The sequence below is a fragment of the Gossypium raimondii genome, chromosome 13, assembly GCF_025698545.1.
Source record: "Gossypium raimondii isolate GPD5lz chromosome 13, ASM2569854v1, whole genome shotgun sequence".
In the NCBI taxonomy this organism is placed as follows: Eukaryota; Viridiplantae; Streptophyta; class Magnoliopsida; order Malvales; family Malvaceae; genus Gossypium; species Gossypium raimondii.
Window position 1 is genome coordinate 50,120,562 of NC_068577.1, and position 27,953 is coordinate 50,148,514.

Genomic DNA, 27,953 nt, shown 5'->3' on the forward strand with positions numbered 1-27,953 from the left:
AGGCAGGGCGTAGTCTTGTCCTAACTTTTTCAGGTTGTCCTTCAAGTTCATCAAAATTGTTCAAGATAGAAACCACAATCTAACAACTTAGAAAGGAAACAAGAAATTGGGCAAATAATTTTTCTTTCTAATTGCCATGATTTTCCTTTGTTTTCATATTATTTGCGATTCAACGTACTTTTTGGGGTTAAGAATTTTCAAGAATTAATATTTATTGTTATTGGTCAAATAACGTAAAACTTTACCAGTTTAATCACCCAAACAGGTCATCAAACATTCAAACTAGATACGTGTCAGTAATGAACAGAATCTTCTTTTTTGTTTTCACCGTACTCACCAAACGGCTTCATCTCCTCCGTGCACGTTCAAATCAACGGCTCACATTTCTCTTCTATTTAGTATATAAAGTATCCGACGACAGGTCTTAAGAAAATAGCGGAAATTGGCTGAGAAAAAAAAAAAAAGGAGACAGAGAAAAGAAGAAGAAAGCTCGATTACTGAACGGTGGCGTTTGATCGAGTGCACTTCTTCTCCGTCGCGTTTCATTTCTAGGCCTTTGATCTGATAGATTTCAAAACTTTTTCCCCCCATCTTTTTGATGATTCTTCTTTATTGAGGGAGATCGAAAATGTTGTCGTTGCAAAACGGAGTTGGGATCTCTAGGGCCGCTCCGTACGGCGTTGGAGTTTTCGATCGAGCTGATGAAACCTCCGATGCTGAGGCGGTAGCTGCTGGAAAATCCGCCGTTTATGCGCTGAAGCAGGAGCCGGCTTCTTCGTTCAGTATTGTGCCTCATAATGGACATGATTCACATGAAGGTTCACATCTTCATTTTTTTATATCAATAGTTTAAATTATTGTTGTTTCTTAATTTTGTAGCTTAAATATTTATCTTTCATAAAAATTTCAATAAACGCGCAAAATATTAGATTATAGCAGTTCCTTCTTATTTTTTATAACATGCAGTTTGATTATAAAATTTCTTATTTGATTTCTTTAAAGCTATAACTTTGAGTTAGATCTGTCTTTTTGTTTTGGAAAAATCGTGTTGATGCATAAATTTTAGACTTTTAGGGTTTTTTTTGTGTGTCACTATTATTCGTTCTTAGCTTTCAAAATTGGAATAATTTAATTACTTTATGCCTGTCTGAAGAATTTATTATATATGCTTTACTGTAAAATTCTAAATCCATAGAATATTTTATCTGTGTAACATCTTATTTTAATCGCTGATGTCACCAATGATTTGCTTTTGATGCAGTTGATGAAGATATGCACTTGGCTCTAGCTCATCAGATGTACAAATCTGGAAACTACAAACAAGCATTGGATCATAGCAGTGCTGTTTACAATCAAAACCCACTTCGCACTGATAATCTGCTTCTTTTGGGTGCTATTTATTATCAGGTAAAAGATTTCCTTTTTTTTTTTGTCTTCCTTTAACAAGGAAATTGTTTTGTAATTTTATATTAATGCCTTTGAATATATTTGCAGTTACATAATTATGATATGTGCATCGCCAAAAATGAAGAAGCCCTTCGAATCGAACCTCGTTTTGCAGAGTGCTATGGAAACATGGCAAATGCTTGGAAGGTACATGTTAATCTTTATGTCAATTTTTTGAAGTTAAATAAAATAAAAAGAAAAGAAAAGAAGAGAAAGTTGTTGAAGAACTGATGGAGGTGTATTTTTTCCCAAACATGTAGGAAAAAGGCGATATTGATGTTGCCATCCGGTACTATATGATTGCAATTGAGGTTTGTATATGGTTATAAAACCTTGTTTTGTTAGCTTTTTGTCTTTCTGTTTTGCTTGCCAAATCTGTTGTTAGATTGTTAATCTTTGCTTGAATTTGCATTGCTGCAGCTTCGACCTAACTTTGCTGATGCATGGTCGAATCTAGCAAGTGCTTACATGCGAAAAGGAAGATTTAATGAGGCTGCACAATGTTGCCGTCAAGCACTGCAACTAAATCCTCTTCTGGTATATTTTAATCTGGTTATGTCTTATTATAATCCAGTTAAATGTTCTAAACTTATAATTCAGTACGATGTTCAACATTACAATTTCTATTGTTTTTTGTTTCTTTGTTTGCTTAGCAACTGTGACTCCGAATTTAAGATTTCAATAAGAGTTTCTGACCTATGTGCAAGACATCTGACCTACATTGTTTTAATTACCTTGCAGGTTGATGCTCATAGTAATCTTGGAAATCTAATGAAGGCACAGGGGCTGGTGCAAGAAGTAAGTGTCCACAAATGAAATGTTTATACTGTTTCATAGCCTAGCCTCATAACTGGCTGCCAGGGATGTGAAATCCTTGGGTTGAATTATGTCAAATTGTTAACTGATATAATTCACGCCTTTGGCATTACCATGTTGAAGTCTTCAACTAGGATTTGGTTGGACCTCATTCCGTTCCATCGTTTGGTGGAAGTGGTCTAATCTTTTGCTTGCTTTGAGTGTGTATGCTCATTGCTGAATTAACCTGGCCTTGACTCTTATCATCCTGCCCAATCAGAATGTGAGGGGAAACATCCTTCCCTTGTCTATAGATCTTTGTTCTGTATGTCTTTATCTGGTAAGTTACTGATGGAGGTAATTCATGTGTGGAACTGTGTCTCGATATCACAGTTCAATACAGATATCAACTTGTTATCTACAGGCCAGGGCTCAGATGATGGTTGGTCTTGTTATAACTTCATCTGCAGAGATCGAAATTGTCAGAACTAACGTTTTGTGCAGGCATACAGTTGCTATCTTGAGGCTCTACGCATACAGCCAACTTTTGCTATTGCATGGTCAAATCTTGCGGGTCTTTTCATGGATTCGGGTGACTTAAATCGAGCCCTTCAGTATTACAAGGTATGCAGAATCTTGTTTTTTATCTTGTTTTTATCTTGTCCAAATTCTGTAATTTACATCTTACTGATTGCTATAGATCACATGACCTACTTTTCAGTGCTGTTTCTTTTTTAATAATTTTCTATGAGATTATAATCTACCACACTGTCCCACCCCCCACTCAATTTTAGTGCTAAGAATTATTTTATGAGCAGCAATACTGATTTAATTTGCAAAATTTGAAATTGCAGGAAGCAGTTAAACTCAAACCCACATTCCCTGATGCCTATTTAAATCTTGGGAATATTTATAAGGTAAGCCATCTTGCCTTGTGCTCTTAATGTTTTGTTCTACAAGTGCCTGGGCCGTTCTTCTTGTGTTGGAGGAAAACAAGATATATCTTTTGTCTTTTCCAGGCTTTGGGAATGCCTCAGGAAGCTATTGTCTGTTATCAGCGTGCTGTTCAGACTCGGCCGAACAATGCAATAGCTTTGGGTAAGTGCCTACTACATCACATGGATTTACTATATTTTCACTTTGATCAAGGATGAAAATTTTGTATGACACTATTATTTGTTTTGTGCTGTCGTTTTTCTTCTTTTTAATTTATTGTACCTGTTATTTTGTTGCTTATTTTTGAAAGCTATTTGTGTTTTTATTTTACGTTAAAGATAGTCGAGTTTAATAATGTTATTGAAGTTCAAGTTATTTGACTCAATGATTCAGGGAACCTGGCTAGTACATACTATGAGCGAGGTCAACTGGATCTGGCAATCCTCCATTATAAGCAAGCCATTGCTTGTGATCAAAGATTTTTGGAGGCTTACAATAATTTGGTCGGTTTCCTCAATTTCTGTCAGATCGTAAACATTATAGTTTGCTTGTATGCTTTTTCTTTATAAATATGTTAACTTCAATTTGCTTCAATCATTTTCTTGAAGGGAAATGCTTTGAAAGATGTTGGTCGTGTTGATGAGGCAATACAATGTTATAATGTAGGCTTTTTTTTTCCTGCTCATTTAGGTTTTATTTTCTCTAATTACTGTTGTTGATCTTTTCAAGTTACAATTTTTCATTGCTGGGTGCAGCAATGTCTCACTTTGCAACCTAATCATCCGCAAGCACTTACCAACCTCGGGAACATATATATGGAATGGTACACTATCCTCAAATTCTTGATACGCAGATTATTGTATTGCAGGTTGCGTTGAATTTTTTAGTGTATGGGATTTTTACAAGTTTAACCTTGCAGGAACATGGTTGCTGCTGCTGCTTCTTATTATAAGGCTACGTTGTCTGTTACAACTGGCTTGTCTGCTCCATTCAACAACCTTGCCGTAATCTATAAGCAACAGGTGGTTCATTGGGATTTGATTCTGTTACTACCTTTGATAATAAATTATGTTAGCTAGTGCCTTTTTTCCTTGCCTCTTGTATCTAATGAGTATAAAATTTAATTTGTAGGGAAATTACGTGGAAGCTATATCATGTTACAATGAGGTATTGCGGATTGATCCCTTGGCAGCTGATGGGCTCGTAAATAGGGGTAACACTTACAAGGAGATTGGTAGAGTGACTGAAGCAATTCAAGATTATATTCGTGCTATTAATATCCGCCCAAATATGGCTGAAGCTCATGCAAATCTGGCTTCTGCTTATAAGGATAGGTAATTTTCTTAGTTTTTGATCGTCTCCGGACATACTAACGTCCAGAGAGTGAATATTGCAACTAAAGATATGAAATTTGAGGTAGTGTTTGCAATTATACGGATCTGGTTATAATATAGTTTGTTTACAACGAAACATTTGGTAAGTATTCTAAGGATCATACCCGAGGTATTATAGTTTGTGGAAAATTGTTATTAAGCCAATTACCAAAAATAACTACTAATATACTTGAGTCACGAATTAGTAGTGTTAATCTAAAAGCAGGATGATAATAATATTAACTAAATAAGTTGAATAAATTGAACTAAACCTAAATCTACTTCTAACTTCATGTTCTCCTATTCTATGTTTCGACTGTGCGAGTTGCTTTCGCCTAGATTCAATTGTTTTACCTAATTAATTATTGATATGGGGTTTTAATTAGTTGGTTACTAATTAACCTAGTAGGGTTTCTCAACCTTCTAGTAACCTAACTAGACGGCAAGAACTACCCCCTCTCAATGACGTAGTTCAGAGCGGAGTAGGATAAGGTTTTCACGAATAGGTAATACCAAATTTGGGTTAATTTCCACCTGTATGAGTTCCTAGGGTCGTCAATAATCCTAGGGTTTAAATTCTTCCTTCCCTAACCACTAGTCTGTTAAGTGATGCTTGGTAGGCAATATCAATTTCGGGTTAATTCCATTGAAACATGCAAAATATATATAAAGTATAAATGATTCTAATATTTACACAAACATTCAATTAACAATGTTAAAGAAAGAAATATAAAGAATAGAATAAATTTCGATTACAAGAACATAAAATAAACTAAGAAAAAACTAAGAACAGAATAAAAGCCTAAGAATCAAACCCTAAAAATTTTGTATTTAAACTGATTACAATGGCTTTTATAGAGGCTAAACTCGGAATATTAGAGTGCCTAAACTATCCTTAAAGTCTTTAGAGTTCGAGTTCGACTAGGACATATACTCCTAATTTCCCTTAAAAATGCAACTATCACGTGTAGGGATTTTTTGGGCCGCGCAGCAGCGGTGTTGCAACATAGGGGGCGTGTTGTGACATAGCAAGCAATTTTGTTCCAAGGCTTGTTTTTGCTTGTCTTCGATGTTGTGACATCGATGTTTTGGTGTCGCGACATAGGCATTAGTTTCGGTGCGAATATGCATCTTTAGCTCCAGATTTGTCCTACAAGACCATGTAACTTTATTTAGAGATATAAAATGTAATAAAAACTACTAAAAAGCATAAACTACTATTTAAACATGAAACCCTAAATATATATTAAGATGCTTTGATTTAACTATTAAACAAGCTGAAGTTATATGTAAAAAAGATGTAAATAATAGTGTAATTCATGGTAGATCAGTTTTTCATTATTTTTAATGTTCAAATTCTTTGATAAGAGGTTCAATTTTTGTTAAGATGTTAGGTTAGGGTCACTAGCATATCTTTATGGAGAACTTAGAGAAGACAGACTTAATTTTTCCTAAATTAATTGACATTCCTCTTTGAGCTTAGACTTCTTATTGGTTAAGATATTATTCTTTGCTTTGTAAATTGTCATTTTAGCTTTTGCATTCCCTGACTTAAGGGTCAAATTGCAGTGTGATTTGCTTCATATAAGTCATCGCTCTTTTATAGTTGAACTAAGGGTCAAATTCTAAGATTGGCTGTTTTGTTTAGTCTTTTTCTGACCCAACTTTTATTGCTCATAGAAGAAAAAAAGAAGAAGAAAAAACTTTGGGGGGGGGGGGGAGGTTGATATTTTGTCCATAATAAGGAAAAACAAATTTGATGCATCCGGCTCTTCAGTGTTTTTTTTTTTATTAAGATTTGTTCTATTGGGGTGGGGAAAAAGCCTTTTTTGCTATCTGATTTTCAGTTGGGTTTACATGTAATACAGTGGACATGTCGAGGCTGCTATCAAAAGCTATAAGCAGGCATTGCATCTTCGACCAGATTTTCCTGAAGCTACTTGTAATCTCCTACATACGTTACAGGTATCACTATGGAATTAAATCTAGGCAAAAGCTACATTTCCATGCATTAGATATATATCTTTTATGTTGTAGTAGGAATCATTTGTTGAACGTGCCTGTTTCTTTCAAGGCATTAATCTTTTCTATGTGATTATTACTTCTATCAATTCTAAAATTAATTATCGAACCATGAATAAGATTTTAATTGCTTTCTTCATTGGTTTTTTTGTGAGAGTACTTCCCAGGAACTTGATATTACTTCAAAGTAACTCAATGGTTAAGATGACCTTTTGTAGAGAAGCATATTCGATTTGAATCAACTAATTGTTTTTAATTTTATATTTCCAGTGTGTGTGCAGCTGGGAGGATCGTGATCAAATGTTTACCGAAGTTGAAGGCATTATCCGAAGGCAGATTAATGTGAGTATTGATATGCTTGTAACTTTACCTTGTACTTTATGTTATTTTTTATCGCTCTCTTTTTAGACTGGTTCATAATCCACAGTGTTTCCTTTTTCATTGCGCTTAACTGCAATAATTCCTTTGTCTCAGATGTCAGTTCTTCCTAGTGTGCAACCTTTCCATGCTATAGCATATCCTATTGATCCCATGCTTGCCCTAGATATAAGGTATAAAATTCTTTCCATACTAATATATTTTAGTTTACTATGGGGAGCTACAGCTTTTTCATTAACATTTCCTCTCTTTCTTGCAGTCGTAAATATGCTGCTCATTGCTCCATGGTTGCATCTCGTTTTGCTCTTCCTCCATTCAATCATCCTGCACCGAATCGAATCAAGGGTAATGGCGGAAATGAGAGACTAAAGGTTGGTTATGTCAGCAGTGACTTTGGCAATCACCCCTTGTCACACCTCATGGGATCAGTATTTGGAATGCACAACAGAGAGAACGTTGAGGTTTTCTTTATCCTTTTTTTATTTATCAGACCATGTATAACTCTTGGGACGTGATTAAACATAAAACATGGTATTTGCAGGTATTTTGCTATGCCTTGAGCCAAAATGATGGCACTGAATGGAGACAGCGTATCCAGTCTGAAGCCGAGCATTTTATCGATGTCTCTGCCATGTCATCAGATGTGATTGCCAAAATGATTAATGAGGATGGAATACAAATACTTATCAACCTCAATGGTTATACCAAGGTATATGATATTCAAATTTCTCTTCCTTTGAGTAAGCTAATTTTTTTTTTGGAGTCTTGCTACTTTGACATTTATAATATGGTAATGAAAAATCAATCTGAGTTTCTTTCTTTGAATTTTGTTTTCTCTGGTACCTATTTATGTAGTGTATGATGCTGAAATGTCTTCTAGTTTTACATTTCTGAATTTCTAAGTTTACAATTTAAAATTCTAATATGAAATCATTGTCCTGCTCAATGATACAGGGTGCAAGGAATGAAATTTTTGCCATGCAGCCTGCACCTATACAGGTTTCATATATGGGATTTCCTGGGACTACTGGGGCAGATTATATTGATTACTTGGTCACTGATGAGGTAGGAATGGATGCTTTACAAAAACCTTCATTGATTCTTTTGTGCTTTGTCTAACTTTGTTTTTTTTTTGCTTTCAGTTTGTTTCCCCTTTGTGCTATTCACATATTTATTCAGAGAAGCTTGTCCATCTCCCACATTGCTACTTTGTGAATGATTATAAGCAGGTCGGTTTTTTAAACTGTGGAATAAAATAGAAATCTGTACAATGTCAGTGAACTCCTTTGATGTGCTTGATTGTCATTTAGACGCTCAAGACCTGATTCTATAACTCTAAATGTTTGCAGAAAAATCGTGATGTGTTGGATCCAACATGTCAGCACAAGCGATCTGATTATGGTCTTCCAGAAGATAAATTTATTTTTGCATGCTTCAACCAATTGTATAAAATGGATCCTGAAATCTTTAACACTTGGTAATACGAGGATGATCTTCAAAATGGACATAAATTCCAATATTTTGTCATCACACTTCACCCTTCACCCTTCACCCTTCGTACTTCTAAATTTCAGGTGTAATATTCTTAAGCGTGTACCTAATAGTGCACTTTGGCTCCTCAAATTTCCAGCTGCTGGAGAAATGAGGCTGAGAGCATGTACATTCCTAATTGTTTCCTTTTTTTATAAGAACGCAACCTTCTTTGTATATCATGGTTTTTATTGGTGATGATGGTCTTAATTTTCAGATGCTGCCGCACAAGGGGTACAGCCAGAGCAAATTATTTTCACAGATGTGGCCATGAAACATGAGCACATCAGACGCAGTGCTTTAGCTGATCTCTGTCTTGACACGTAACTATTCTTCCTGCTTTCTTTCTTTAACAGCATTGTCTTTCTCAATAGTTTAGTAATAATGGTTGCCTCATTCCTCTGTATAGGCCTTTATGCAATGCACATACTACTGGCACGGATGTGTTATGGGCTGGTTTACCAATGGTAACTCTACCCCTTGAGAAAATGGCAACAAGGGTTGCTGGATCACTTTGTTTAGCCACTGGATTGGGGGAGGATATGATTGTAAACAGGTAGGATTTTAACATTTTCTTGGAGAAACATCATATTGGTATGCGGACATATCATGATCAATCATTTTAGTGTTTTGGTTGAGTTGGGTTCTTATGCGTTTATGTAAATTCACATTTATAATTTATTCATGCTTCACAGTATGAAGGAATATGAAGAACAGGCGGTCACATTGGCATTAAACAGACCAAAACTCCAGGCTCTGACCAAAAAACTCAAGGAAGCTCGTTTAACTTGCCCGCTTTTTGACACAGCACGCTGGGTAAATATTTAACAGACACTCCTGCTATTTATTTTTGCAATAACTCCCAGAAGAAATGCCTAAAGAAAATGTACGCATATAAAAACTGGCAGGTACGAAATCTGGAGAGAGCATATCTGAAAATGTGGAATCTGTATTGCTCAGGGCAGCAGCCACAGCACTTCAAAGTCACTGAAAATGACTTTGATTTCCCTTATGATAGATAGATAGGAAGCAAGAGGGATTGTAGATAAGAATCAAGAGAATATAGAAGAAAAGATATTCCGACCTTAGTGAGGAAGGAATCGTTTTAGAGTCCTACTATTATTCGTTGAGATATATATTCCCGATATTTTTATGCTCAGATGCAACAAAATCTTTGCAGTGCCTTAAAAATATGTTTAAAACAAGTGGCTAAGACTAGAGTTTGGGTTAAGATGAAATGAAGTTTCCTGCTTTTATTTGCCTGGTTGAATTTTGTTGATGGCGGCCGACAAATGACTGTAGCAGAAAATTGCCATCCCAGCATATCCCGGCATGTTGGTTCAATTCATTGAATGAATGAGGGGCAATTCCTACAGGTTAATCTCATGAAGACATTGAAGATATCTGGATGGGATACTCTTGCCTAAAAACATGAAGATTTTTATTAGATATGGTTCGGATTCGGGTTAGGTTTAGATTAAGGTATCTGTGAGTTCTGTGATTGCTTAGTAGTACTGGTCCAGCTTTAGTTACTTAAGAAAACCATCATTAATAGACATTAAAAGAAGATTGATATCATTTTTAAAAATACATATATAATTAGTGAAGTGCATTTGGATCAAATGTTAAAACCACCCTCGACTTCCCATTTTCGAAAGGAAAAGAGAAAAGGAGTTATGTTCAACGTTCTTTATAGTTTGTTAAAAATTGCATACCAGATTAATGTCCAAACTTTGAGTAATACCTCGATCTATTAACACTTTACTGCACCGATTTTTTCAAGTTTATTTTATAACGTTCTTAGTTTATGAGTTAGTGGGTATTAACTCAGGGAAATTAGTACAAGAAGCTCTTAGTAAAAAAATCAGAAAATTAATTAAGCTGGAAAATTAATTAATCAAGTTCATTGTTAATTAAGTTTGACTGTTAAGTTTCACTGATGGTAAGACCTCACGATCATTGGCCGCCCTCAAAATATGAGAGGATTCAGGTAAAAATACTAGCTCGAAGTATGAGTTTGGGCAAAACACGAAGCCTATTTTAAAAATAGGCCGGGTCTCGGACAAAACTTTTTTGACCCAGGCCCGGTTCGAATATAATAAATATATTTTTTTATTTTTAAAATACATTTCCCATTTTCCCTCCCCATTTTCCCGTGCATCTGATAAAAATCCCTAAGCCCTTCCTTTCTCCCTTTTTTTTCCCAATTTAAAAATCCACCTCCACGATCCACCATTCCACCTTTTTTTCCCCTATTTGAAAATTTTTATTGTTAACCCTATTTCCTGTTCGTACAATTAGACTAATAGGTTTAAAGCAATCAAGGATTGTGTTTACATATTTAACCTTTAAATGTCGCGTGTTTTAATCTTGTTATGCATAAAATGAAGAATCATTTCTGCATAATCATCTGCTCGTGGAACTTGGACAAAGAAGTAGAGAGTTTAATAGTGTTGAAGATGTCATCCTTATCTTTTAAGTGTGTTTGACACTCATGGAAAACTTTACTTATGAATAAATGTATAGGATCATCAATGGAAATAATTGAAGAGATAAATTTAGATATTATATGAATTTTTCAAACTGATCTAAATGTTGCTAAAGAGCTCTTGTATCAGTCCATAAATGTTACTTTATTGTGTTTTTCTATTGTTTTGTTCAACACTCCTACAGTCCTACTCCCATATAAGTATTATTTGATTTAATTCATGACTTTTATTTAACTTAAGGAAAAGGGGTCCAGTACCTATACGGTTTTGTTTCACCCTTTTAATTGTATGTTTAATAAGCAAAAGAGTAATAAATCCCCAAAAGTACCTACTACCTTTACCTTAAATAAGTTGTAGTAAAATAATTAAAAAGTTGTTGATAAAAACATTTCTCTGTCAAAGCCTACCTTCCTTTCATCAACTTGTACCAATAAAAAACTGTAATAATTTTTTTTATCAGACTTAGAATTACGTAAGTTGAAGTTTTGAACAACAATCTTTAAAAATTGAAATAAAGAATTACTCTTAGGAAAGAGCTTGGATGCTTTGATTGTTGACTTGGACTACTTGCTTGCGGTTAATGCTTTAGAAAGAAATATTATCGACATATCTAAGTTTGAGTTACTAGTTCAAAATTATTTTTATATTCGGTCATTTTTTATTGATTTGTCCTTTTTTTAGATGAAGAGGGATGATTATAAGATTGTTCATCCTTTAGTATTGATGGCCTTATCTTATGTACCCTATCATGAGTTTGAGTCTATTTTAAATGTTTTGACACCTATTTTTGATGCAAATATTTTTGCTCGTTCTAATAAGGATGGTATGCATAGGATAAATCTATTGGCTTGAAATTAACTTGTTTATTCTCTTATTTTTTGATACTCTAAATTTTTATCGAATTAAAATAATTAATTTTGGTAATTGAAGGCGTCTTGATATTTATACAATTATCGTGGATGTTGCTTATGAATCGCAAATTATATTCTACAATCTTCATATTCTTTAAATGTTATTTTTGCATAATGGAAGAGTTATATGCTCATATCGAACTAGTGTCGAAAGTTTGATACATTTTACAAACTATACTTTAACACGTTTGGTTTGTTGTATATATATTATTCTTTGCAACATTTTTATTTACTTAAAAACTATACCATTAAATTACCAATATAAATAGTATATTTCATTGTCATTGAATTAAGTTTTGAACCCAATATTGTAGCATATAACACTATCATTGACTGTCTTTGTAGTTTGTAAGAAGGGATGACTAAATGAGGCTCTTGATCTCTTCTCTCATGTGACGGTTAAGGGCATTAGACCGAAAACAGTTACTTACAATTGCTTAATTCATGCTATATCTAGAAATGAAGTTCTCAGAATTTTGAAATTGCATGGGATTCAAGTTGAATGAATTTATTATAATGTTTACTGAGATCACAAGCTTAGTTTCTTCATTTAATCTCATCTTTTTTGTTTTTGCTTTGTTTTATTGCAGAAACAATCGACATTGAAATCGATTTGGCTTACCTTAGCTTCCTTTCCCGTAAGCTTTCATTTACATTTTCTTTTTAGAATTTAATTTGATTTGATTTTTTTTATTTTACTTTGTACAATATTTTGCAGATTAGCAGATTTTCTAGATGATAATTTGTGTCCTTATCTCAAAAAAGAAGAGAAATTCCAAAATATTAGGGGGAAAGAAAAACTTAAATTTTGATTAAATTATGGTAATGTTATGCTAAAATTGTTTATCTACTAATAGGAAAATAATGGGATTGAGAAATAGAAATGCTTCTATCTATGAATTTGGATTGGATTTATGCAGTTTGAATTTCATTAATTTCTTTTTGGTACATATGTAATTTTGTTATAAAATTAAATATGTTGATCCGTTAACGTATGGATATTGTAGTTGGTTGTTTATATTTTGCATATTTTTTTATAAAATTGTGGTGTTTACTAAAAAAAAATGGGTCGGGCTCGGGCTCGGGCTTAGGATTTATTCCTCGGGCCGGGCTTGGACAAAATTTTAGGCCCATATTTCGGGCTGGGTGGGGCCTAGGAAGCGGGCCGAAATTTTTTTCTGGGTCCGGCCCGCCCATGGTCACCTCTAGATGTCACTCTCAGTAAATGTTTTTTAAAAAATAAAAAAAATTAAAACAATAAAGTTTTTTTTGAAAAATAATTATTTTAAAAATTAAATTTATAATAACTTGGACAATAATTTTTCTAGGTTTATCTTAGATGTGATTTTCTAAATAATCATTAAAAAATTATGGAAAAATTATTTTGGTACAAAATTATTTAAAGATTATTAATAATATAAAATTTTATTAAAAAAATGAAAAAAAATTTTAAAATTATTAAAAATCACGCGTGGAACAAACTTGGACAACCATTTATCTGAGTTCAAATACATCTGAACAATCACTTGTTCAAGTTCATACCAAGTGTGGTTTTAATAATTGTTAAACACTTTTATTAACTTTAATAAATTTTATAATTATTTTTATTTTAAATTCCATAATTTATATATTACAATTTTATAGTAATTATTAGAAAATAACAATTAAGAATCTGGACAATTGTTTGTCCAAGTTTATTATAGATGTGATTTTTAAAAAGTACTTTTTATGATTTTTATTCTTTACAACATTTGTTGACGTGGCAAAATGTCATGGCAACATGATGTGTTCGAAGACCGGATTTGGAAAATGCAACAAAAATTTTTTTAAGAAAAAACAGAGTTTTAAATTCTTTTTCAAAACTAGAACTTGGTTGTGATGTCTAAAGTAATAAACACTTAATCAAAATTGTACCTTTTCGATTGGTTTAAAATGAATGTTTTGATCAAGTAGTTTTCTCCGCTATCCTCGAACTCATATTTGTCGAGTGTGGGCTCGCTTTAAATAAGAAAGTTTTTCACAAAATTACCAGTGGGGTATTTTTGTAATTTCTTTAAACTTCTGTGATAAGTTGTAAATAAAAAAATATCTTTAGAAATTTTCTAAAATAATTTCTTTAGAAAATTCTCTTTATAACTTTCTCTTGAATTTAAGTGTGAAAAATAATGACCCATGACTCTCTTTATATAGGAGAGTTCAACTATATTAAACTTAATCACTTTAATATTAAATTAATATGATACTTATCAAGATAAATATTAGATTAAATTTAATATCAAATTTATTAGATTAATAGAATATTTATCTACAAGATAAGTATTAAATTAAATTTAATATTAGATGTAACACCCCAATTAACTTAATCCTATTTTTGTGAATTTTGATACAAATATCTGTCTACTTTAATGATTAAGTATTCTGGGTGTGTGTATGAGGTTTTGGGTTCAAGTCTCACATTTGTAAAATCTGTTATTTATGATTAGGGATGAGCATTCGATCGAATCGAATCGAAAATTTTCGAGTTAATCGAGTTTTCGAATCTCATTTTATCATCCTAACTTTATTTGAAGTTTTCTCGAATCGAGTCGAGTGAGATGGAATTCGAATCGAATCGAATCGAATATATTTGTTCGAGTTAAATTTTAAAAAATAATTTTGGGTCATTGTAACCATTGTCACCCATCGTAATAAAATTTGTTCACCTTAATCAAATTTTTTATTAACTTTCATCACTTCATAATTTATTTATTAATTTTTATATATTGGTTAGCTTCTTTGCTTGCTTAGTTGTTTCAATTATCTTGATTCTTGTCACTATGTATTTTAGAATTAAAATATATTAAATGTAAAAATATGATTTTTAATAAAAGTTATTTTAAAAATAAAATGTGAAATTGATACCAATATAAAATTTTAAAACGAATATTTTATGGCATAATTAATAATTCAATTTTAATATAAATATTCAATATGACTAAACAATTCAATAATATAAATAATATAAAATGTGAAATTTAATTTAATAATATAAATAGTAGATATAAATAAAATTATTACTATTTATGTTTAGTGATTTTTATGGATAATTTTGATTCTTTATTTGAGAGTAAAGGGTGAGAAGTAAAAGTTTGGGGAAAAATAAAAGTTTTGGGGAATAAAAGTTTGAGGAAAGTAAATAGGGAAATAAAATTTTGGAGGAAAATATTAAAAAAATTGGAGGGGGAGGGTTTGGGATAGATGGGAGGTGGGATGGGAAGGAATAAAAGTTTTAGGGAAAAGTGGGAGGAAGTAAAATTTTGGGGAAAATAAAAGGTTTTGAGGGTTTTTGGGAGTAAAATTTTGAGAAAAAATAAATGGGAGAGTAAAATTTTGGTGGGAAATGGATTTTGGGTAGATTAAGGGGTTGAGAGGGAAGGGGAGTAAAAGTTTTGGGGGGAAAGTGGGAATGAGTAAAAGTTTTGTGGGAAAAGTAAAAAGGTTTGGGAGTTTGGGGTAAAAATGTAAAATATTATAATTTGATATTCGAATTATTCGAGTTATTCGAATTCAAAAACTCAACTCGATTCGAACTCGAAATTTGAAAAAAAAATTCGAGTTGATTCCAATAACTCGATTAACTCGAATAACTCGATTCGTTTAACTCGAAATTCGAATTTTTTTCGATTTTTTTGAGTCAAATCGAGTTTTGCTCACCCCTATTTATGACTCTAGCCTTTTCCCTATTGGGTGGGCTTATGTAATTTTCCTTATAAACTCGTATTAGAATGAGCTTGTTGGTTCAAGCGGTAAGGAGTTAGCTTGTTGGTGGTCTTGTGTTTGAATTCCTGCGTGAGCGTGGGTAATAATTTTTGTCTCAGTTGTCTGAGAGAGTTTAGATGGGTTTGAAAGTTTAAGTGGATGAGAGGATGGGTAGTTGGATTGGGTTGATAGGAGATCATGTCTTAATTTTAGGGATTTTTGTTTTATTTTTATTTTTTTTTCTTTTCTCTCTCTTCACAAGGAAAAATTCTGATGTTAGTTTCTCCATTCTTTCTGACACTTCCTTCTTGTTCTCCTTCTCTACATCTTTGATTCTTTCTCTTATTTTCTTTCCCCTTCAAATCTGTTTACATCTTTTGTTCTTCACATTGCACTATGGAACTTGGCATTTTTTATGTGATTTGGGTAAGCTGTTGGTTTATTCTTTTTTGTAGCAGCGTAGTGATGTAGATAGGGGATTTGATTTCTGTGAAATTTTGTGTAGGAGAAGGCTGGAAAGAAAGGGGTTTTGCTCCAACGGTCTAAACCGCGTTAGTATCTGTTCTTGTCGACGGTAAGTTATGTGCATTATTTCGGGTTATGTTGTCGATTCGTAGATTGGTTGTTAATTGGTCAATGGGATGCCTTTTCTTAGGTTTCTAAGGGTTTGGGATTGTTGTAGCATAAAAAATGAACTAGGTGTGTACCTAAAACACGAAAAAATGAAGTTTGGCGAAAGCTGAAAACTGGTACTGTCGATGTCACACAGGCGTGTGGCCGACCGTGTGGCTGGTTGTGTGTGACACACAGCCATGTGACTGTCGAGGGTGTGGCTGTGTGTGAGACACGACCGTGTGATAGCGAATGTATGGCCGTGTGGGCCACACAAGCTAAGCCAGGTTGAGCATGTGGGCCCATACAAGCATGCCACACGTGCGTGTGGGTTTTGGGCCAGACCGTGTAGGCCACACGGGCAAGGCCAATCTGGGCGTATGGGCCCACACGGGCATGTGAGCCCAAGATTATGAAATTTTCCCTAGGGTCGCACGGGTCGTTCCGATCGACTGTGGGCCTATTGTAAGGTCGGTAAGGGCTAATCAAACCCTTTTTCATGTGATATAATGTTCTGTTAGTTTGATTTGAGTAGGAAACTTATATGTATGTCTGACTGTACCGTTTAAGTATGTATGTTATCTGTATAAGAGCATGTTAAGCATGTTAAATATGTTATTTCTGTATCTGTATTCTGTACTTGTGTTTGGGGTGAGATTTGAATATGCGGAGGAAGTGATCTGTTCGACGACCTTTCGCCTATATTCTGGCAGCTTGACTACATATTATTTGTTGTGTGTCGCATCGACACTATATTGTGTGTAGGGATAGGTGGGTGTTTTTAACTCTACATGGTGTGATGAAATGGACGGAGATGGTGTGTAAAGGATGGGGGTAGGATTCTGTATATCTGACTGGATTATTTGATTTTGATATATGTATTTGCTAAGGACTTAGGTTCATATTTGTATCTATTCTGCATATAAGAATACTATGTATATTTGTATGTCTATCTCTGTTGGGTTACACACTGAGTTTATGAAAACTCACATATGTTTGTCTGTTCTGTACAAGTAACCCTCGTACATAGGCGGGTCAGTACGACGGAGGCTCAGCGGTGACCACTAGCTAAAACTGCCTTTGAGTTTTCGATATTTTTAAAATTCTAGATTTATTTGAGAGTTTGTAATTTTTGGGACTCTTTGGACTGTATGGTTTTAGCTATTGGTTTTGGTATTGATTGTTTTTTATCCTGCGCTGTTTGTCGAAATGATTTATGAAAACGACGGTTTTACACAAACAAAGGTTTTTCTGGAAACACGAACTGGGTTTCTAAAATATAATGACTTTTGAGATTTTTGCTACAAATTATGTTTTGACGAATGAATAAACTCACGACGGTTTCGGTAATAAACAAGTAAATGAATATTTTTTGTAAAATTTGGACACTTTCTAACAAGTAACTTTATATAAGGTTTTTGTCAAAATAAAAATAGTTTCAAAACCCTTCTTCGTAACACTCTCAGATTCGGCCGTAACGTCTAGGCTGGGTTTGGGGTGTTACAATTAAACTATTAAATTATATTATTTTTAGAATAGTTAATCTGAAATTAAATTATTCGGTAGAGTCTCAGTAGGAGTGTAGTTCTTCTACTACTCAATCGCTGAAGGACCACCCTTGGCTACCGAAATGTTATCGTTGTCACCGGTAAGGGTGTGCAAAATTCGGGTAAAACCAAAAAAATTCAGTTAACCGACCGAATTCGATTAATCGGTCGATTAACTGAATTTTTTCGGTTGGGGTCGGTTAATTATTTTTTTGATTTTTTTGTTAACGGTTAATTCGGTTCGAAACCGGTCGGTTAATCGAATTTTTTCGGTTTAACCGAAAAATTAATGAATAAATTTATAATATATAAATAGGCCCACTATTCACCTAAACCCAATCCAAACCCAAGTATCCAACCCAACCCAACCCAACCCAATCATAAAAATTACAAATAATTTAATAAATAAAAATAAAATTCTAAAACTAAAACTAAAACTAAAGTCTAAAAGTCTAAACAAATAATTTAATAAATAAAAATAAAATTCAAAGACTTAGGTAATATTTTTAATTATGTAGTGATTCAATTCAGTTAATTCGGGTAATTCGGTTAATTCGGTTAATTTGGGTAATTTGGTTAATTCGGTTAATTTTTAACCAAAAATAAAAATATATATATAATTTTTGGTTAATTCGGTTAACCGACCGAATTAACCGAAAAAATTTCGGTTCGGTTAATTTTTTTGAAAAAATTTCGGTTCGGCTAACGGTTAAAAATTTTAAAAGGTCGATTAATTCGATTAATGTTATTTCGGGTCGGTTAACCGACTGAACACCCCTAGTCACTGGTACCATAATGTCCGGTAGTGCCATCGCAAGTTCGACTATTTTCGGTTCGGTCCGGGTCAGTGATGACCCTAGTGGTCCAGTCCTACCACCTGTTGGATCATCAGTTCAGTTTCATACACTAGGTCTGGTTCAATCAGTTTTGGGTCTCGACCTCAGTTTTGGGTCTCTAGTCTAATTTTCGATCTCAGGTCTAATTTTCAAGTTCAATTACTCATTGTGCCAATTGTCTGACTTGAAAATTAATTTTTAAAAATATTATATTTATTTAATTAATTTTATTAATTTAATTTTACTTGATCAAAATTAATTTTCCCAAAAATCACTTAGATATTCAAAATTAATTTTTCAAGAAAATTTTTTAATCAAATTATCTAGTTGAACAATTTTCACGGCTACCTAATTTAATTTCATATCGAATAAACCAACTCAATTAAACTATTTCCAAAGTTATAGAATTTTTTCTAATTCAAATGCAATTCGATTGAGCTTTTGTTGAGCTAGTGGAGTGACCAATTAGATATATACGATTTGGCTCGAGTAATTACAATTATATTCAGAAGTATCATTCTGATAATTCGCAATTTACTTAACCATAGAGTCAGTCCACAATAAGTACCATGATTGGAAACTTCTAATAGTATATACTCTTTACAAAAGCAATTTATCCAACTACTTTGTCCAATGACCTCATCATGTGTGTTACCGTCATATGATATCCTTGATTCTTTTAAGTTAAATCCGATCACCCAATACAATTCTATTTTATCTTATTGTCATCATTTTGTCTTCTTAATGAGATCACTTTCAACAAATGATTGTAATAAATTGCTTGTTCAAGAACGAACAACTTGTGGCCACGTTGCATATTTATTAATCCATACAATGTCAATGAGAGAATATTGTTTAACTTTTTAATCGAACTCTTAATTTCATTGTTGCAAGTAAAGTCATGACATACACAAGTCATGTACCCGATATACAGACTATAGGCTTGATAATCTTTAGAGTATAAGCCTCCACTTATATCAAAGAACATGAATTACATACACATGGCTAGTGACTAACTCAGGATTTAGGTAAATCACACAATGAATATTACAAGTGAATCAATTCACAAACGGGTTCAAAATTAATTCAACTTGGGTTCAATCCATTGTATCATTCTTCCAATGAATACATCTATATCTCTACCTATGGAGTCAACTACTCTAATAGCTAAGACTAGCCATCTCTCCAATTGGAATTGTAGATGACATAATAATCCTTCTAAGTATTTGAATTAAATGCTCACTTTGATTCTTTTATGGAATTACGAACTCGTTTAGATTATCTAGTGAAGTAAGTTTTCTTTCTCATAATATAAATGTTCTTACAATTTCACTTATCATCAATTTGAATTTAGACAATGAATGAGCTAATATTTGCTTGTCACAATTTTGCTATGTATGCAAAACATGAAAGACAAAAACATAAAAGATATAACAGTGAAATTAACTTTATTTATTTATCGTTCAAATACATAGAAAATAATTACATATTTACTACAATATGAACACATTTCTCAACATGATGTACGCGTGGTTGCCATGTGTCGTCGTACAATTGGTTAGCCAGTCACATCAGTGAAACATATCAGTCAAATTTGGTCAATGTGAGTAGAGGTACTTGATTGATTAATTTTTCTTCTTTTAAAGGCTTAATTGGGTGTTAAGTTTTGTGGAGGGCTTAATTGATTTTAATAAGCCAATTATAAAAATGTCATTTCGTAATTAAACTAAGTTAATATTAATTAAAAATATATATCCGGTGAGATTTAAATCTATACTAATTGAATTAATAAAACTTTAAATTCACCATTCAATCAAAGTTCATTTTAGTAGTTTTATATAATTTTATTTTAATATCTGAAATTTATTATCTCCATCAATTGTGTATACTAATAATGTTATTAATTGAGTTGGTGTCATAAGCTAACTCGACATTAAATCAAGATTGATGAAAACGTCATGATAAATAATTGTACTCATTTAGTATTCTTAATATGATGTATTTATGTGTTTAAATTAAATTTTACTTATAATTTAATTTAGTTTTTCATTATAATATCATATATATTTAATGTGTTATTGTTAATTAATTTCAAAGCATATATTTTATTATTTATTATGTGTTATTTTTAAACACACTTTTATATTTTAAATATATAATTTTCATAGTTAGTGTTAATTAAAATTTTGAATCGTTGTCACTTGTCACAGTTTAAAAATACGTATATTAGTAATTTAAACTTTTCGAAAGTTAAAACTTAAGGTAATTTTTCATGGCCACCTCAATGGAAAATTTTACTGTATCAATTTTTTAGTTTGTTATTTTTTAATCTAAGCCATTATTTATTTTTCATAATTTTATCTTAATCTAATTATTTCATCCACATAATGAATGCTATAAAATTAACTTTTTATAATAAGGAATGAATGTAATATTATTTTATGATAGCGTAAATTACACAATTGATCATCGAACTTTTACAAGTTCTCATTTTAAAAAATAAAATTTCCATTGTAGGCACCACGGTCAAATATTATTCTCATTTTGATCGTCGCGTTAATTCAATTTTAGTCACTCAATTTTAATAAATTTTATATTGGTTCCTTCCTTTAATTTTTTTTATAAAAACTAGAATTTTATAAGGAATTGAGTTATTCAACTATAGAAATAAAATCTAAATTTTTACTTTGTAACTCCATTCCTTGTAAAAGCTCAAGGTTTTTCCTTGTAAAATCCAAATAATTCATTAGAAAACCTAGTTTTTCCCTTATTATGGAAAAAACACTAAAATTAATTTTAAATGGGAAAAGGAAATGAAAAAATAAATTATTTTTCATGCAAAACCAAAGTTTTCCCAATAAAATCGAGCTAATTTCCTGTAAAACTAGAGGAAATTAAAGAAATAAAATGATTTTTCTTGTAGAAATTCAAACTTTTCCTATAAAACCCAATTAATTCCTGCAAAACCCAAGGTTCTCTTTTATTGAAAATAAACTAAAACTAATTTTAAAAATAAATAAATGATTTTTCCAAGTAAAACCTATGTTTTACCTTATACACCTAAGTTTTTCCCTTTTACCAAGAAAAATTAAAATTAGTTCTAAAATAAAATAAAAGGATAAAATAAATGACCAAAATGAAAACTTACTAAAATTGGATAACTAAAATGAACACTGAATTAAAGACAAGTGACCAAAATGAAAATAATTTTTAACGGAATGAAAAAATGATTATTAATGAGAGTGCCTAAAATAAATAAAGAAATATTTTTCAGCGGATGAACAACAGTGTAACTTTTCACCGATCTTGCAGAGTTTGTAACAAACTCAGGCTCCATCTAGTAGTCTTCCAATGAAGGATACTGCTAGTGTCATCTTCCACTGGGCTTATAATTCCTTGGATCACTTAATATTGAAGTCGATATTACGAAAAACAGGCAAATCAGAATACTACTAATATCCGATTTCCTTTCAAATGTATTTTTGCAAACATACGTTCGACACAAGTACTCCAAAAAGAAATGAAGAATGAGAGCCATGTAGCTTATTGCCTATCTCTTAGTAAAATCTGCAAAACATACAGTAAGGATTTGCTTTGGAACATAGCCATTGAAATCAAGATCAAAGCACATGATGGGTGCCATGAGATGGTTGGAGTGTTATAGTTATTGCATATGCCAATATGAACACTAGCACACAGGAGAGCTTTGCCTTGAAGCACTAATGAAATTATGTTTAATCTTTGCAAAACTATTTTGCCTAAAGTGTTTGTCTAAAGTTTAGTGATTGCAGACTGTTACATTCCCAACAATATAAAGCTAGATACTCAGATTGACAGTTTAGTTTCATGAGCATTGCAATGATAATAATCCCAATAACATCAATTCTTAACACCTTCCATGAAAATACTTCGACATTACACTACCATTAACATTTTCACCAAACAGTTAATGCTGGAGCGGTCCGTCTGTTAGATGTTACTCTAAGCTCCTATTCTGATTTGCTAGGCAAGAACGACTTGACACAATTGTTCTTGAAAGGCCTGCATCAAGCCACATTAAGTAAAAAATGGTTGAAGCTTAAATGCAGAAATACGAGAGACAGAAGTAACCAAGTAATTCTCAATGAGACTTTTGTGTGGTAGAACTTAAAATTTATAACTAGTATCCAACAAGGTCAGAAATAAAATGAATCAAAACTAAATTAGAAGTAAACAAATCCCGAAACAGGAACTGACCTTTCAGAAGTTAATAACTACATTGAGCTGTCAAGTATTGTGACAATGGGATTTGCTATAATCTTCAATTCTGAATTGCAGCATCAAACATGTCAAGGAAACCTCCAACTGCTCTATCCTCTTAGCCAGATCATGCTTCCCACAATTCTTTAAACCATCCGTAACCATATCAAAGCACCTTGAAATTGGTGCTAATCCCAGCTCAGTCATCTCCACCAAATAATTTGCTGCCTCTACAAATCTGCCTCCACGTCCACACATTGTTATCAACATTGTATAGACCGGTCTGTTTGGAGCATGACCCTTGATCTTCATCTCACCGAAAAAGCTAAATGCATCATCAAACTGCCCTTTCCTACACAAGCCTTTGATTATAGGTGCATACAAACTAGGGAATGGCTTATAACCTTGTTCAATTGAATTATTTAAAAGCCTAAAAGCCTCGTCGATCCTACCGACTTTTGAAGCTGCAGGTATCAATATTTTGTAAGTATTAATATCCGGACAAAGCCCCAATTTACAAACACTATGATACATATCGATGCAGAAATCAATCTCCTCAGTTTTACAGATTGTTTCCGCCAAAGAATTAAATGTAGCAATGTCAGGCACAAACCCTTCCTTGGTCATTCTTCTTACCATTTTCTTGGCTGATTCAAGATAACCTGCATTCAACAAACCTTCTATCAACAAATCTCGACCTCGAACCGGAGGATTAAACCCCTTCTTGCTCATGTCCTCCAAGAAGTCTTGCGCTTCCTTCATCTTCCCGGAGGAACACCATCCATTCACCAGAACTGTGTATGTCCTCTTGTCTGGTAACTCACCTTTCCTAATCATCCTCCGGATTAATGCATATGCTCCATGGAACATCTTCACCTCACAAAGTGCAAAGAGCAATGAATTGTAAACGCTAACGGTCTGTTTGCAACCTAAATTAGTGCTTTTGTTGAAAACTTCCACAGCCTGGTCTATGAGGCCGTTCTTCCCGTACTCTTCAATGATAAAAGACAGGATATCACAAGAAAGGCTAAGCTGCTGCTTTTGCATTTGTTGAATGGTTTTCCACATGGATTCATACTTCCTATGGAGAATGAGGATCTTGACTAGCTCCTCAAATTCGACGGAGGTGGGGGTGTAGTGGGAACGGGCCCATGAGAAGAAGCGAAGAGATTCTGTAGGGGAGTTTGAGCAGGAACGAAGTATGCGGAATACAAGTTCAGAGTTCACAGAAAGGTTCATGCGGTTGAGAGTGCGCTCTGGATGAACTTCACGACGAATGATGTTGGAAATGTGGTGGATAGCTGCAAAATAGTCATCTTTCGAAACAGAAGTGATGGAAACAGAAGTACCTTGGGGAGAATTTGCTAAGGTTAGGGTCCTAAAGGAACAGAGAATGTTTTGTGATTTATTTCTATATTTGTGGAGCAGCTGTGCAGACCAGAGCATTTGCAGTAGAAGTTACAGTCCAGTAACCTGCATTTCCACCTCGATACTCGTTAATTGACAGAAGCAACAGAGGAATAATATGCTGCAATTTCAAAGAACTTCCGTACTGTAACAAGGAATAAACAAAAAATACCAATCACATGTACCACATCGAAAAGGAAACAAGACAAGATGACTAAAATCAATGGTAAAGAAACTCACTCTTATCATACATTAACATATAAACATATTAAGCTCACTTCTATGAGTCCTACGTGTTGCAGTTGTTGCTTCTTTAGACCTAGCCCTCTAGGGCAAAAAGAATTTGAGCTACATTTCGCTAACACCAAAGAGAAATGCATAAAAATGGTATATTGAGCATCAGAAAATGGCATTTCTTAAAATAATTTCACATTAGCAACTTGTTTGATATACAAAATTGAACGATGAACTGAATATGTACATTTCTTATCCCACTCTCATGTTCATTCAAATTGAGCATGTTTTCATGCTTTCAACATCAAGGCATCGTAGGTAACCCATAGAAACAGAACAATTAAAGAAGAAAAAAAAACCAAATAACACAAAACAAATAGCATCATAAAATTGCTTGCATAGTTTAACAATCGGACACAACTATTAAACATAACCCAGTTTGAGAAAGCAAAGTTCAATACTTGAAAGTAACATTTTCTAATAAAAGAAGTTGGTTTTATCCATTAAAGCTAAATATCCATTAATAAATTTATCACTTTTAACCCATGTATATAACTTCCTATATCAAAGAAGAGATTGGCAATCTTAAAGAAAATCGAACAGAAGCTTAAAGGTAGAGACTTTGAATAACTCAATTAAATCTACAAGTTTGAGAGTTGGAGTTGGAACTAAAATGGAAAAGAAGGAAATACATGAGAAAAAAAATAAAAATAAAGGACACACCTCCTTTCTCAGTGGCTGCTGGAGAGCGTGAAGACTTCAAAGACACATAAAAACTAGAGAAAAATATGAAGTTTGGATATTGGGCCTTGAACTGAGTCCAACCCAGTAGATTCAATAGTGTACTTATGAGGGGCTGATTTGGATTAAATCCAACACTTATAGCACGTTTGGAATAGAGGCGTAATGGAATAGAGGTGTAATGGATTAGAGGTATAATAGTATTCTTGTGTTTGGTTGAATGTAATAGAGGTGTAATAGCATAATGGAAAAAACTAAAATGACTAGAATACCCTTAGCATAAATTTGTTTTGGTAAATGATTATTGTTATTGTTATTTAAATTTTAATAAGATTATTAATATCAATAATAAATAATTTAATCATATTTAAACATAATTATTATTAAATATATTATAATTAAAATTATAATTTAATAAAATTCTTAATAGTTAATATTCTTATATGAATTTACTCAAATCATAATATATGATACTATAAAATATAATTTAACATAATTATTATTAAATATATTATAATTAAAATATATAATTTAATAAAATTCTTAATAATTAATATTCTTATATGAATTTACTCAAATCATAATATAGATAATTTAACATAATTATTATTAAATATATTAAATATAATTTAACATAATTATTAATAATCTTATGATTTAACATCCTTCAATGGACTTCGAAGGTCCTTATAGTTTCAACCCACAGTACACATTATTCAAGTTAGTCTCCATATTATATTTATACATATCAAAGCTATAAGCAACATAGAAGCTAATGAGGCCCCATTTCCCACAAGTCCACATGTAGATCCTCGGCAAAGAGAAACTAAAGTTACAAATAACCTTACTAGCTATTCATGCAACATTCACACACTTTTTGGACAGGCACCAGGAGTCAACCTATAAAGAAATGTAACTTCTTCAGCTCCTTCAACTCCATTTCCTACTTGGCACGCCTTAAAAAGAGCAGCACTCATGAGCAGCACTCAAAACAGATTTAACACGACCATTGCAAATTCAATTTAACCCCGTTATGCCAAATTTGATAGAAAAAGCTTGACAGAGCAAAGATGGTTCATTGAGATCAATACACTTTCTACTTTGCAAATTAACAAGATGCTTCATGAGATAATCAAGTGATCTACAATTAAAACAAATTAAACAAGATTACTCTTTGAATATATTTAATGAAACACTTGAAAAGGGACCTCAAAAAAGATTATTGATCATAATTAGAAAACTCATTTCACCGAATTTGATGAAAACGCTCAAAGAGAATCAAGAATCTGTTCATTAAGATTCATACACTTTCATCACATATTGGCAGCATGGCTCAACAGATAATCTATTACTGATTAAACTTAATCCAATAACACAAACCCATCAAAGTAAACCAATCAAACTTAAAATTTGACACGGTAAAGAAGGAAAATAACCACTCAAAATAAAATGTGAAGCAGAAAAAATCGTAAAACTACATTCTAGTTTTGGTAATTAAAACATCTAGGTTATCAACAAGTGCACAACCATGTCATTTGCTTCCTTTGCATGTGGCAGCATCTGTTTAAGTTCCTCCACCTTGACGAGAATATCCATGCCCCCCTTGCAGCTTCCTCTTTTGCTTGTTCGGCAGCTGCCTCTTAAACTTCTTTCATCAAGTTCATAATCGATTGCATGGTCTGAAACAAAATTTTCTAAACCAAAATCTCATAAGTTAGCAGTTCATCCTCCCAAAATAGCAACAAAAAAAAAACATTAGAAGTTCAAAATTTCAAAGATCAGTTCATTCATCATGCTGCGATCAACGATATAATGGAATAAGTTCTAGTATTATTAGCATTGCATAGGATCATTCTCAAACCCAAACAGCCTCCAAAGTTGACAAAAGAAAGTAACAAGTTTAGAGCAAAGAGTACCTTGTTATCTTTAGCATCTTCAATGATCTCTTCGAGTAGATCAATTCTACATGTTTGACTTGATCTACTAACAACAGTGTTGAAGGTTTCGTCCTCAACATCACTCATTTCACCAATGCAACCCTGCTGGGATTTAAGCCCTACAAAAATTTCTGGCAATTGTTCTTGAGAGTATGACGAAACCAACATGCTCACAGCATTTTCTTCACCGACCATGGTTCCATTGAATGAACTGCTTCTGCATAAATCTTCATTAAAATCCATGGGTCCATCAAAATTTAACTTATCATCACTGCTGCCATTCTCTAAAAACGGGGCCGTATCATCAGCCGAGGTGAATGGGGCAACCTGTGGCGTCCTTGGAAACCCATCTTCAATGTCTGTGGTTTGGTCTTGACTTGATGAACATGAGAAATCAAGAACCAAAAGTCAAGGAAAAAACATTAGAAGATACAGTAAGATCCATTAAGGTTCATGATAACTAGTTTTAGAATCAACTTAGAGAAATTTCCATTGAAATAGAAGAAATAACATACAGCTTCACCCTTTTTAAACTCGAAACAATAAACTATATTATAATCCTCATCAAGTTTGATAGTTAAGCAAGTGAAAGCATTTGATAATTCCAAAGCCCGAACCCAAAAGATCACATAAAAGAATTGCATACTGACTCATTTGATCTGCATTTATCTTTCTTCCTCAATAAAAATGGAAAAGTAAAGAAATTCGATCATCCTCTCATAAAATTTTAACTCCTAACATAGTACTAGATTCATCAAGATGATGATCGTGATGCTTTTCCC

The 27,953-nt window shown here is 32.8% G+C and overlaps 3 protein-coding genes across 6 annotated transcripts in view; 1 reads left to right on the top strand and 2 right to left on the bottom strand.

Annotated features, from left to right (window-relative positions):
* Positions 1 to 428: 428 nt before the first annotated feature.
* Positions 429 to 9,750, top strand: LOC105782750 (probable UDP-N-acetylglucosamine--peptide N-acetylglucosaminyltransferase SEC). 2 transcript variants are annotated; one of them, XM_012607702.2, is made up of 27 exons: positions 429 to 818; positions 1,262 to 1,407; positions 1,495 to 1,593; positions 1,707 to 1,757; positions 1,867 to 1,983; positions 2,188 to 2,244; positions 2,746 to 2,865; positions 3,096 to 3,158; positions 3,261 to 3,339; positions 3,571 to 3,680; positions 3,786 to 3,839; positions 3,933 to 4,000; positions 4,097 to 4,199; positions 4,309 to 4,511; positions 6,419 to 6,515; positions 6,843 to 6,914; positions 7,047 to 7,123; positions 7,210 to 7,411; positions 7,492 to 7,659; positions 7,905 to 8,015; positions 8,093 to 8,179; positions 8,300 to 8,427; positions 8,525 to 8,607; positions 8,698 to 8,803; positions 8,890 to 9,036; positions 9,176 to 9,296; positions 9,389 to 9,750. In XM_012607702.2, the coding sequence occupies exons 1-27, from the start codon at positions 629 to 631 to the stop codon at positions 9,500 to 9,502; spliced, it is 2,973 nt and encodes a 990-aa protein (XP_012463156.1). In that variant the 5' UTR covers positions 429 to 628; the 3' UTR covers positions 9,503 to 9,750. The 2 variants fall into 2 exon arrangements, with proteins under 2 accessions (XP_012463156.1, XP_052482187.1); XM_052626227.1 differs by lacking the exons at positions 429 to 818; positions 1,262 to 1,407; positions 1,495 to 1,593; positions 1,707 to 1,757; positions 1,867 to 1,983 and adding an exon at positions 2,635 to 2,683 and having other exon boundaries at positions 2,189 to 2,244.
* A 12,568-nt stretch (positions 9,751 to 22,318) lies between these two features.
* Positions 22,319 to 27,953, bottom strand: part of LOC105782722 (pentatricopeptide repeat-containing protein At5g18390, mitochondrial) — a 62,212-nt gene continuing 56,577 nt past the window's right edge. The window contains exons 1-3 of one of the 3 annotated variants that reach the window (XM_052626303.1): positions 25,217 to 25,283; positions 22,850 to 24,325; positions 22,319 to 22,654 (exon numbers count right to left, since the gene is read on the bottom strand). In XM_052626303.1, coding sequence (XP_052482263.1) covers positions 22,880 to 24,298 — 1,419 coding nt within the window. In that variant the 5' untranslated portion in view covers positions 24,299 to 24,325; positions 25,217 to 25,283 and the 3' untranslated portion in view covers positions 22,319 to 22,654; positions 22,850 to 22,879. Of the gene's footprint in view, positions 22,655 to 22,849; positions 24,405 to 25,216; positions 25,284 to 27,953 lie in introns of those variants that run through there. The other 2 variants (XM_052626302.1, XM_052626301.1) reach the window with 2 other exon arrangements.
* LOC128035994 (uncharacterized) lies at positions 26,568 to 27,445 on the bottom strand. The gene is made up of 2 exons (XM_052626306.1): positions 27,151 to 27,445; positions 26,568 to 26,928 (listed from the first exon to the last, which is right to left on the bottom strand). The coding sequence occupies exons 1-2, from the start codon at positions 27,412 to 27,414 to the stop codon at positions 26,875 to 26,877; spliced, it is 318 nt and encodes a 105-aa protein (XP_052482266.1). The 5' UTR covers positions 27,415 to 27,445; the 3' UTR covers positions 26,568 to 26,874.